This window comes from Lethenteron reissneri, chromosome 13 (genome assembly GCF_015708825.2).
Source record: "Lethenteron reissneri isolate LAM-NWPU_2019-01 chromosome 13, ASM1570882v1, whole genome shotgun sequence".
Taxonomy (NCBI): Eukaryota; Metazoa; Chordata; class Hyperoartia; order Petromyzontiformes; family Petromyzontidae; genus Lethenteron; species Lethenteron reissneri.
This window is the reverse complement of record NC_083791.1, coordinates 149517-162447: the sequence shown is the minus strand read 5'-3', so window position 1 is coordinate 162447 and position 12931 is coordinate 149517. Positions and strand designations below refer to the sequence as shown.

General features: G+C 52.8%; 1 protein-coding gene across 1 annotated transcript in view; it reads right to left on the bottom strand.

Moving 5' to 3' along the window:
* The window catches only part of LOC133341973 (transmembrane protein 237-like), a 41450-nt gene extending 30461 nt beyond the window's left edge, over positions 1-10989 (bottom strand). The window contains exons 1-6 of the mRNA XM_061550808.1: positions 10885-10989; positions 9697-9728; positions 8285-8298; positions 7690-7749; positions 7495-7593; positions 6680-6773 (exon numbers count right to left, since the gene is read on the bottom strand). Coding sequence (XP_061406792.1) covers positions 6680-6773; positions 7495-7593; positions 7690-7749; positions 8285-8298; positions 9697-9728; positions 10885-10947 — 362 coding nt within the window. The 5' untranslated portion in view covers positions 10948-10989. The remainder of the gene's footprint in view (positions 1-6679; positions 6774-7494; positions 7594-7689; positions 7750-8284; positions 8299-9696; positions 9729-10884) is intronic.
* Positions 10990-12931: the final 1942 nt, after the last annotated feature.

The following is a 12931-nucleotide window of genomic DNA, read 5'->3' as shown; positions in this document are numbered from 1 at the left end:
TGATGGGTAAGATCTACACAGGGGCCCCAAGTGGGGGGCTAGGGGTGTCGGGCGAGATCCTGCTAGAGGATTCGAGAAGGTGGTCATGGCCAAGGGCGGGGCCAGCCACGACCAGTGAGGATATAAACCGAGTCCCCAGAGGGACCGGGGGGGAGCGTTGCTGTTGTTATCCTGAAGATCTACGTTCGACGTTCTACGTCCAAGAAGAGTCATCAACACGTGTACCTGGACCCAAGCCGGGGTCCTGTCCATTGTAGCTACTTCCAGTGTTATTAGTGTAGTTAGCCTGGTGGTCCACCACCAACTCTACTGGGATTTACATATTCCCAGAGTCCGATCTGCATATAGAATGGCCCCTCGCGCATCCACTGGCTACTCACCATTTTTTTTATGTATGGAAGAGAACATGACCCCCTGGTTGATGTTCAGTTACAAGCCAACCCAACAAGGCTAAATCTAAAGTTTCTGACTCCGTGCGCTTGACCCTTCAAAAGCTTTCCGAAGTGCGGGAAGCTTCCAGGGTAAATTCCGATTCGCACCAATTGGCCCATGAGCGGCTGAGGGGTTTCCGTACTTCTGCACATGAGTGGGCGCCTGGGGACAGAGCCTGGTTGCACTGTCCACAGGTACCGGTGGGTAACGTCGCACAAATTGTTAAAACCCTGGAGAGGGCCAGTTGATGTGATTCGGGTCGTTTGACCACAGTGTGTCCAGATCCGCTTGGGGCGGCGGAGTTGGTTTGTACATCCCTCAAGCCTCAAACCTTTCACCGCGAGTTCATTCCATCTCCACACCACAGGGACCGAGTGTCAGATGTGTTCGGCGAGCTAAGGTGAGTGCCCGCTGAGGTTGCTCCTCAGCGGAGTCGTGTGATCCCGTCCTCAGGTGCCGCGCGTCTGACGTTCCCCGAGCCGCCTGCGCCGTCTCCACTGGATTCGGGAGAGAAGAAACCATCGACCCGGCCTACTGCTCTTCGTGAGGAGCCGGTTTTCGACGGGACATTTGCATATTCCCCACGGGACCCCCAGGGAGAGCGAGCCCACCTCCCTTGGAGGCGCGGCCACAAAGACTCGATCAAAAACTCTTCGGTTTTCGTGATCCCCAGACACACACACACTCCCACACTGTCAGTTGGTTGTCACACTTGGTAGGCCGTATCGGCTATTGGCTGAACCTAGCCTTTATTGCGGGTGTTGTTACACGGTGAGGGTGGGAGATGTTGGCGATGGAGGGGATTCTGAGCATGCGCGGCTTACTGCATTTTTTTCTCGTGTTGTTGTTCTGTACTTACAGCCCTAGAGGGGCTCAGTGAGCGCTGATAGAGCGCTGAGTGGCACCACGCTCGGAATGCAGTGCTGTCCCCTATAGGAAGGGGTGTGAGGGTGCCGGCCATTAATGGGGTTAATGTAGGCCATGGCACTCTGGTTGACCCTGGAAGGCAAGTGATGGGTAAGATCTACACAGGGGCCCCAAGTGGGGGGCTAGGGGTGGTCACATGTCGGGTGAGGATTCGAGAAGGTGGACCTGGACCCAGGCCAGGGTCCTGTCCGTTGTAGCTACTCCCAGTGTGATTAGTGTAGTTAGCCTGGTGTTCCACCACCATAGGTTTGTTATCTGGTAAAGGGGCAGTTACGCCTTTGTGTTGGTGTTAATAAATGTGTCCAAAGAGTACGTCTGCAACTCAGTTGAATCCACTACACTACTATAGAGTTCGTAGTTGCTACTGTAGCCAGTAGATACTACTATAGAGTTAATATATACGACTAAATATTCAATAGATACTGATGTAGTGACATAGAATTGGTTACTATGGTGCTTAGCACCAGTTACTGATAGGGGAGCTGGGATTGTAGTAGCCCTCTCCGCCAGTAGGGCATGCAATGTCATGCAACGGGTCCCTAGGGGGCGTAGTTCTGGTGGCTGGGGGGGCATCTGAGGACATAGCAGCCTGGTTGGCTGGCAAAGGTGACAGAAGGGACACGTGGGGTATGGCCCAGAACCTTCTGGTAGGTTCGAAAAGGGGGCATGGCCGAGGGCGGAGCCAGGCCACGCTGGGGGGCATAAAAGGGAGGTCCCGAGGCTGGGTCGGTGCTGTCTGCTGGAATGGACTCCTCCGTGCTACATCTTCCCCTGGGTCTTCGTTCTTCATGCTCAGCACAGTAGGTCAGGCAGTGTGCCGACTGTCCTGACCCGGTTTATGTAGTCATCCCGTTGTGGTCCATAAAATAAACATGTTGCCTCCCGAGTTAGTGTCTCTCAGTGAACCCACCACATCTGGTGTCAGAAGTGCTTAAAATAATTAGCGGAAACTTCTAGTGGTGTACGATGCTCACGAGAAAGAAACTTCTTGCCATGGTGTCTTCGGACGAGGAAGACAGCGGGGAAGTGATTCCCCAGACAGCCCGGGGACTGCGACCCCGGAGAATTTCCTGAGGTGGCTCTCCTGGCGAAACTGACGTCTCCGCACTACCGTCGTCGGGACAAGCACGCTGGATGCGCAGCGCCCGCCTCGCGGACTTGTTGTCCGCAGCAGCAGCGTTGGTGGTGTAGTTGGACATGGAGGAGCCGGAGGAAGACGCTGGAGTGCAAGAGCCGCGTCTGGATAGCCCCGCTGCTGTTGGCTGCTGAGTGCGGGAAGTGGGGGAGCTCCAGCCCGTGCGGGCAGCCGCCATTTTGCTGGCTGGGCATAGGAACGACTCAAGCCAAATTGGATTGGACTCTTTGGTGCTGGAGCTCATTTTTATGCTGGCCCAAGAATTGGATATTTTCCTGCCCGCCATGGAAGAGGACGACTTATCTTCACTCAAGGTTGCGCGATGCAATCAAGCACACTTTAACTTGCGGCGGCGAGTTGGGGTGGCTGCTTGCGCAGGACTTTCAGATAATACGGAGGCGCCTGAAGGCACAGAGTCCCCCCAAGTCTGTGCATCGGTCAACGTTGATTTTCGCGGGAAAGGCGATGCAGATCTTTGAGGGGAGCGAGACCAATGGGGTGGGACTCTTCTTCGTCCAAGGAGTGCTCTCATCGTCTGTTTTAAGTGCGGCCTGCCGGTTCATATCTCAGGGGATGCCGCACCGACCAGGGGAAATTATCCACGACGGCGTCATCTTCCACTCTACCGACCTCTGCACCTCCGAGTCCATGGGCGAGTCACGATGCATCACACACCCGGCCGTCACAGTCACCTCATGCATCTTGTTCGCGTGCCGGGTCGGATTCATGTATCGTTACTCCTCGCCGTGTTACTGAGCATGAAAATCGGGTTGTGGCGGGTGGCGGATGGCCGCGGCGTCCGGGTCAGTGGTTGGCGTTGGGGCATCGTATCATCAATGCGGCGGCGGGATCATCGGCAGTCATTAGGAGCGACGGATGAACAAACCATGTCCGGGTGTTGAGGTGTGGGTGCTCATTGATACAAGAACATCTGCTACCATTATTTCGGAAATTATTTACATAACCTTGCCACAGAATTCGTGTGATCTGAGTGATGGGCAGCGACCGCGATTGGCAGTGGGTTTCCACCAATTAAAGGGCTGCCAGGTAAAAATTAGCATATTAATGTAAGATCGGTGAGCGGCCTCCACGGCAAGCGTGCTGAGGTGGCTATGTTAATGTGAGAGATTGGCATGTTAATGGAAGATTGCAGAGCCACCGCCATGTCAAGGTACGGCGCGCGAAGGTGGCTGTGTTGGTGTGAGAAATTGAACCTGTTAATGTAAAATCGGAGAGCTGAAAATAACAACTAACATCGGAAGGTAGCAGGATGGGAACATCACAGCCAGTTATGACTGTAACTGGTTAATAACATCCTTACAATGATTGTTAAGTTTGTGCCCATCTTCTGGATTGAAATTGTGTCTGTGTCTGTATATATGGATGGCTTCATGAATGAATCTTTGTTGATAGCCAGTGGGTTTGCAAAGTACCTTCGTTTTAGAGAAATCAATATCGTGTGAGCCCACCACATTAAAACAATGATCAGCCACAGCCGAGGTATTGGTCCTACCGTGTTTCAGATCTGCCTTGTGTTCACGAACACGGTCCGAGACATGTCGCTTAGTTTCCCCAATGTAATTACTGCCGCAGACACAGCTTAGTTTGTAGACGCCGGGGTATTGAATTTCAGGGATGACATCCTTTACAGATGGGATCAGATCACATGTCCTATTATCGCCGTTTTGTCGCCGGGTTCGCCACCATCGTGAAACCCCTCCACGCCTTGACGGCTAAAGGTCAGAAGTTTCATTGGAGGGAGGATGAGGCCGCATTTGTTGCGCTCCACGAGGCCCTGGTGAACGCCCCTCCCCTCCGCTACCCCGACTTTGCTGCGCCGTTCATCTTTGACACAGACGCGAGCAACACCGGCATCGGCGCAGTTCTGTCCCAGGTTGTCAACGGGGTGGAGTGCGTCATTGCATACGGCAGCAGGGTGTTGTCGCTAGCCGAACAGCACTACTGTGTCACGCGCCGGGAATTACTGGCGATCGTTTTCATTGTGCAACAATACCGCCCCTACCTGTACGGCAGATGATTTACAGTGCGCTCGGACCATGCTGCGCTACAATATGCTTTGCATATTGGCCGCCTATAGGATGGCTCCACACACGTCCACCGGCTACTCGCCGTTCTTTCTCATGTACGGCAGAGACCATGACCCCTCAATTGATGTCCAATTACGTGTTGCGCCTGACAAAAATAAGTCCACGATCTCGGATGCCATTCGCCTTACCCTTCAGCTTTCCGAAGCATGCGAGGCTTCCAGGGAAACTCTGCATCACGCTAATTGGCTAACGAGCGGCTGAGGGGTTTCCATACTTCCGCCCATGCCTGGGCTGCTGGCGAGAGAGCTTGGCTGCACTGTCCTTAGGTGCCGGTGGGGACGTCGTCCAAACTGCTTAAACCCTGGAGGGGACCAGTCGATGTGCTTCGGGTGGTCCGACCACAGTGTGTTCAGATTTGGTTCAGTCGGCGGACATGGTTTGTTCATCCGTCGCTTCTAAAACCCTTCATCGCTCCTCGTGTATTCATCCCATCTCCAAAACGCGGGGGCTGAGTATCTGATGTGTCAGACAAGCAGGGGGATGTGCCCGCTGTGATCGACCCTCGCAGCATTGTGACTCCTTACTCAGGTGCCGCGCGACTGACGAGGCCCATTCTCCGTCTGCACCGGCTCCATTGGCTTCAGAAGACGGGAGCATGTCGGCCCGGCCAACCGTTCTCCGTGAGGAGCCGGGTGGAGGGCGCGCCCAACTACCCTGGGGGCCCTGCCACACGGACTCGCTCGAAAACTTGGTCTTCGTGATCCCCATGCTCACACGCTCCCACACTATCAGTTGGTTGTCGCGCTCGTTGTGTCATGCCAGCTATTGGCTGAACCTAGCCTGTGTTGTGCTCGTGGGCGTTGTTGCACGGTGAGGGTGGGAGATGTGGGTGATGGAGGGGATTCCGGCGTCGCGTGTCAAATTTTCGTTTTTAGTTGTTGTGTTGTTGTCGGGGCTTACCTTTTTTCCCCATTGGGTTGTACATTTGTTGATAGTGTAAATATTGTATAGGTGGGTTTGGGTATTTAATTGTTAATTGTTATTGTTCTTGGTTTGTTGAGGCGCACTTTGTTCTTGTTAAATAGTTAGGTCGATTGATAGTTAGTTGCTAAGGGGGAGTTGTCAGCCGGGACGGCTGAATGTTGCGAAGGGGGAAGGGGGGTGATGGTTGTTACTGTGTGGGGCACGCCATGCAATGTATTGATATCACCGACACAAATGAATGGGGATGCAGTACCGGGCCTCGTGGTGCTGAGGGAGCATGGACTGCCAGCCCTAATGGATAGAGCGCACAGGGGGGTGCCGGCTTCGGGAACGGGGTTCCACGGCACTCTGGTTGACCCCGGAGGACACGTGACCAGAGATGTCTACCCGGGGGCCCCCAAAAAAAGGGGGGCTGGGGGAACCTCCCCTAGAGTTCGAGAAGGGGGTCGTGGCTAGGGGCTGAGCGAGCCCCGCCACACGGGATAAAAAGCCAGGTCCCCAGTGGGACGGGGCTGTTATCATCCTGAAGACTCTATGTGCTGCCTCCGCCTGAAGACAAAGACCCACCCGGGACGAGGACCCAAGCTGGGGTCCTGTCCGTAGTAGCTACTCCCCGTGTAGCTAGTGTAGTTAGCCCGGTGGACCACCACCTTAGGGTAGCATCTGGTAAAGGGGCAGTTACCCCTTTGTGTTAGCGCGGTCGACTAATAAATGTGTCGCCTCCAGCCTGCGCGTCTGAGTGTCCGTTTGTGCCCACTACATATGTATATGTTATGTTTTTAAGAGAAGATATATTTTCCCCCCGGGCAATGCCGGGTTCTTCCCGCTAGTATTAAATAAATATACAAAAAAATATTTAAAATAAAGAAATACCACAGAAGTCATCAAAAATCACAATGTGACAATTGCCAAGTGTTTTCTACTTAAGGAAATTGCGAGTCATTTTAATTTGGACCGTGATGTCGGCGTGTCTTTTATGGTTATCGACCCGCAGTCTTTACCAGAGTGGCTTGCTGGGTTCAAACCGCAAGCCTCTGCAATAAGCGGTGAATGTGGTACCACTGGGCCACGTTACCACCCCTGTTGGATGTACATGTGCATACTACATATCCATATTCTGATCATAAGCAAAAGACTGATGGAATTGTCTTACTTGGTTCTCTTTTTGGGTTTTCGAGTAACCTTCTCATCTTCGGGCAGACCTGGGGTATTTTGTTCCATAGAATAAGAGAATGTCTCACCATTGCCTAGAGAAGACATCAGAAATAGAAAAAATATCACACTGAAATTCATAACTGACTTTCTTGCACAACATGTGTTTGCAGCTTTGTGTTATCATATTAAGATACTTTTGTGCCTTTGAATGCTGCTTATACAAAAATACCTCTCACACCACCACTGTGCAACTGTGGCATTCCACAAGGAAGTCTCTGTTCATGTCTGGCTTGTAATGACCTCAGCTTGGAAAGAGGAAAAGCCTCTGTCCCAAGGTATCAACAGCCATGATCAATCCAACAATGTTGCATTGCAACAATCAATCCAGCACCGAGCACACGGTTTAATCACTTATTCTCCTCCTCGGTGTTCTTTCTCTCGGACATGTTCCATTCCTTAGTTATTATTCTCAACCACGGTCCATCGTACCTTCTGATCATGAAGCTTCCAAGCCAAGCAGACTTTGCTTAACAGTTCGGATGATGTCATTAACCTGCATGCATTTTCTAATGCACGTGTTTATTTTCCTGTCTCTCACAGTAATTGCAAGTATGCTTCTCTCCATGCTTCTTTGCACACTTTTAATTGTTTGTTCGTTGATTTTGATTCATGGCTGTTTCCGACCTTAAAAAATGTGTATTCCATTACACATGGAAAGTTTTGCAAGTGATGACTGTGGACTATCTTTGAATGGGTGTGTAAAGACCGACAATAATGTGCAGTGCATTATTGCACATGACCCAGCAGCATTACCTGTGACATGTGCTTGCTTTTTCTTTTTCTTCTGGACCACTGAAGCTGGGATTTCCGATTCCTTTTCACTGTTGGATCCAGTCTTTTCAGTAAATCTTTCTGTGAACAGTGAAAATGTTTCTTGATAAGGCACCGTTCAGAGAACATAACACAGCCAATTATATAAAAAGTAGTGGACATGAAGCATTTACAGACCTGACTTTGTGTTGACATTTTTCTTTTTCTTCTTTCTTACAGATGTCAGTGGAATATCACCTAACCAGGAAAAACACGACACCATCACTAGGATGGGGTCCCATCCAGAGAAACCACGTGTGTATGGTTCTATATGACACCGGGAGATATGCGAGATGAATCAGTACTCTGCAGCGAAATACAATCCAGCATTTTAATTATCCTGTAACAATAAACACATTCATTTTTAAAATATGAATAACTCTATATATAATTGTAACTTTTAAAAATTTATTATGAAGCAATTACTCTTATCCAATAGTGCTCATGGGCCTTACATGCAAACGAGTGCACCAGGGGTTGTTGCTATCTTTGAAGGTGCTATTTCACAGATGGACCTAGTCTGCCGATGTTGCAATGTGGTTCTACCAAGTTGTCATTGGTGGGTTATTTTCCCCAAATGTTGAAGTTTGGAGTGTGATTCCAGCACACATGTCCGACTCTTTTTTAAAATAACGTTAGATTCTTACCATTACCGGACCAGTACCCTGCCACAGGCATTAATACATTAAGCCAAAACAACCACCTCAAATAGTTTTAGAGAACATTCACTTACCTTCACCCTCTTTTCTGTAAAGAAAAATACAAACACACAAAATACATTGAGTGATGCAACGCCTTTAATCTTTTTGGCATAAATACAAGTGTTAAGACGTTCAAACACCAAACACCAATTACAAGGCATAGCCCATACCTGTAATATAAAAAAACGCTAATATGCTTTGATAAAGTATGCACTAAATTTAGATTTAAAGCTTTCGTGACTGCGGGGATTCATATTATTGGTTCTTTCGGTAAAGTCACGTAGGAGGGAAATAATAAAATAATAAAAATATTTAACAATAAAATTCTTACGACATTTCGACTGCAACACAAAGCAATCGTCATCAGGTGTGAAAAACATGGCAAGAAAATTTGAAAAAAGTGGCGTTTTTTTCTTAACGTTAGAACCACGGACAGCGATTTATAATTCGGTGGGCTCACTTGACATTGACTTCTCTAAGACAGAGGTTCTCTGCAAGCCATCTGGCTACCATGAGAGATTCGTTCATGAGGCTATCCACATATACAAACACAGAAACAATTTCAACCGAGAAGATGGATTCTGGCTTAGCAGTCATTGGAAGGATTTGATCAACCATTTTGGGACTTAATTGATTGTGTTCACATTTACGGTGACTTTCAGACCGCATTCCATTCTCTTCCTATCCCCCCTCCTCTTTTCCGAACATAGATGGACTCGTCCATCTGAACTGCTAAAATCGCTGTCCGTGGTGCTGACGTTAAGAAAAAAACGCCACTTTTTTCTAAATTTCTGTTTTTCACACCTGATGATGATTGCTTGTGTTGCAGTCAAAACGTCGTGAGAATTGTATTGTTTTATATTTTTCTTATGTTATTGTTTCCCTTCTACGTGACTTTACCGAAAGAACCAAGAATATAAAGTATGCACTGTTCGTGAAACTGAATGGCCTGCACGAGACAGCCTCATTTATGGAGCTATCTCACCATTGCGAGATCAAAGGCCGCAAAAAGGCAAGCAGTAAAGGACAATGCAAACGATCATTAATAACACGGTGCTCTCTTAAGGATCGTAAAATGTCCCAAAAATGTGGCATTCTGTAAGTGATAATGCCGTTGTGTTTTACCTGGTTAAAGTCTAATTTAACCAACTGACATATACGCATTCCCAGTGTGTCCCAGGATCATTTGCTTCAACACGGCCACTGTGTGTGTGTGTTGGCTTGTCTCACGGTTATTTTCAATGAGGCCTTGCCTCGCTCCAAGGTTCATGTTTTTGCTGATCAGTTTTTACAAGCGGATTTTTGATGTAACAACACAAAAGCAGCATCGGCTTCTTATGGTTAAAATTACATGTTTGAGTTATAAGTTGCATGTTGCTAGTTGTAGGTGACGTGGCTTAGCACTGCAGATATTTAACTAAATTGAAGTAACAATTCATCTTACACGGGGAGAGGTGGCAAAGCCCGAGGATTATTCTGCAAAAGAAAATAGCAAAATCATACATACGCATGGATTTTGTAATGCTTACCAACAAATGGTTGTCTGTGGAAGTATTAACTATTTTAATGAATGAGCATGAACTGCTCTGACATGGCTCAGAAATGTGGTCGCTAATGCAGAAAATGTAAAGTGTGCAAACAAGCATGGAGAGATGCATGGATTCCACTGAGAGGGGGGCACACGGGTGAGAGAGAACGCACGCGGGATACTGCGGGCATAATCTTTGACTGCCACGGAGAGTGAGGGGGCTTGGACAGGAGGCGTCACGGCTACACGGGAATGATGGCACTCAGTGAAGAGTAATCACGGAACAGCAGCCAAGAAACGGAACCGAAGGGACGGAACGATGAATTCAGCTATTTTGCAGTTGTGTTAGTATTAAACTATGTTTTATTTTACCAGGTAAGGCCCACTGAGCTATGTATCACGTTTTTCAGAAGCGACCTGGTCACAATTGAAATCTCAATGAAGTTTATTATCGTGTGGAAATGTATAGCAGCAAAAAATACTGTAAACGCGTCCTTAAAATACACGTGTATTGTTGTCGATCGTGGTGAGTTGCGTTTTTGGGAGGTAAATTATGAGATGTGTTGTTATCGTGCTGTCGAGTGCTGCGTATAGACTGTAGGGTTATTTGTGAGTAGTGTGGTGTGTGAGTAGTCACAGTGAATGCGTCTCTACTGCAGTAAGTTTCTGTAATCGTGTCTGTGGCAGTGAGTAGTAGTGTTAGTAGTAGTAGTGTGAGTAATATTGTTTGTAGTGTCTCTAGCAGTAGCAGTGTTAGTAGTAGTAGTGACTAGTAAGAGTATTATTGTTTGTAGTGTCTCTGTGGTAGTAGTAGTCGTAGTGAGTAGTATTTGTAGTGTGTAGTAGTAGTAGTGTTAGTGAGTATTTGTGTTTGTCGTGTTAGTAATAATAGTGACTAGTAGTGACGAGTGTTGTTGTTTGTGAGGTCTGTGTTAGTAGTAGTAGTGACTAGTAGCGACTAGTGTTAGTGTTGTCTGTGTTAGTAGTAGTGGTGACTAGTAGTCACTAGTGTTGTTGTTTGTGGTGTCTGTGTTAGTAGTATTGACTACTAGTATTAGTATTTGTAGTATTAGTAGTATTTGTAGTGTTATTGTGTCTCCTTACGCCGTTGCTCATCACCGCGCGTCTTGGGCCGCTGGTCGCTCGGGGTAACTCGGGTGACGTCATCAAAGGGCGCGGCAGCGGCGCTTGCGTCACGTGACGAGAGGCGACGGGACGCCTCATTCCCACTCCCCCCCGCCTCGCTCCCCCTCCCACCCACCCACCTCGCTCCCCCACCCACCCACCCACCTCGCTCCCCCTCCCACCCACCCACCTCGCTCCCCCTCCCACCCACCCACCTCGCTCCCACTCCCACCCACCCACCTCGCTCCCACTCCCACCCACCCACCTCGCTCCCCCACCCACCAACCTCGCTCCCACACCCACCCACCTCGCTCCCCCTCCCACCCGCCTCGCTCCCGCTCCCACCCGCCTCGCTCCCCCTCCCACCCTCCTCGCTCCCCCTCCCACCCACCCACCTCGCTCCCACCCACGCACCTGGCTCCTACCCACCTCGCTCCCCCTCCCACCCGCCTCGCTCCCCCTCCCACCCGCTCCCACCCCCTCGCCCCCGCTCCCACCCGCCTCGCTCCCCCTCCCACCCGCCTCGCTCCCCCTCCCACCCGCCTCGCTCCCCCTCCCACCCGCCTCGCTCCCCCTCCCACCCCGCCTCGCTCCCCCTCCCACCCGCCTCGCTCCCCCTCCCACCCGCCTCGCTCCCCCTCCCACCCGCCCCGCTCCCCTTCCCACCCGCCTCGCTCCCCCTCCCACCTACCCGCCTCGCTCCCCCTCCCACCCACCCGCCTCGCTCCCCCTCCCACCCGCCTCGCTCCCCCTCCCACCCGCCTCGCTCCCGCTCCCAACCGCCTCGCTCCCACCCCGCCTCGCTCCCACTCCCACCCGCCTCGCTCCCACCCGCCTCGCTCCCCCTCCCACCCACCTCATTCCCCCTCCCACCCACCCGCCTCGCTCCCACTCCCACCCACCCACCTCGCTCCCCCTCCCACCCGCCTCGCTCCCCCTCCCACCCGCCTCGCTCCCGCTCCCACCCGCCTCGCTCCCACCCGCCTCGCTCCCACCCGCCTCGCTCCCCCTCCCACCCACCTCGCTCCCGCTCCCACCCGCCTCATTCCCCCTCCCACCCGCCTCGCTCCCACCCGCCTCGCTCCCCCTCCCACCCACCCGCCTCGCTCCCCCTCCCACCCGCCTCGCTCCCCGCTCCCACCCGCCTCGCTCCCACCCACCTCGCTCCCCCTCCCACCCGCCTCGCTCCCGCTCTCACCCGCCTCGCTCCCACCCGCCTCGCTCCCACCCGCCTCGCTCCCCCTCCCACCCGCCTCGCTCCCGCTCCCACCCGCCTCGCTCCCACCCGCCTCGCTCCCCCTCCCACCCGCCTCGCTCCCGCTCCCACCCGCCTCGCTCCCCCTCCCACCCGCCTCGCTCCCCCTCCCACCCGCCTCGCTCCCCCTCCCACCCCCTCGCTCCCCCTCCCACCCGCCTCGCTCCCCCTCCCACCCGCCTCGCTCCCCCTCCCACCCTCCTCGCTCCCCCTCCCACCCGCCTCGCCCGCCCTCCCACCCGCCTCGCTCCCGTTCCAACCCACCTCGCTCCCACTCCCACCCGCCTCGCTTCCCCTCCCACCCGCCTCATTCCCCCTCCCACCCGCCTCGCTCCCGTTCCTACCCGCCTCGCTCCCCCTCCCACCTGCCTCATTCCCCCTCCCACCCGCCTCGCTCCCGTTCCCACCCGCCTCGCTCCCGCTCCCACCCACCTCGCTCCCCCTCCCACCCGCCTCGCTCCCCCTCCCACCCGCCTCATTCCCCCTCCCACCCGCCTCGCTCCCGTTCCCACCCGCCTCGCTCCCGCTCCCACCCCGCCTCGCTCTTCCTCGCACCCGCCTCGTTCCCCTCCCACCCGCCTCGCTCCCCCTCCCACCCGCCTCATTCCCCCTCCCACCCGCCTCGCTCCCCCTCCCACCCGCCTCGCTCCCGTTCCCACCCGCGTCGCTCCCCCTCCCACCCACCTCGCTCCCCCTCCCACCCGCCTCGCTCCCCCTCCCACCCGCCTCGCTCCCCCTCCCACCCGCCTCGCTCCCCCTCCCACCCGCCTC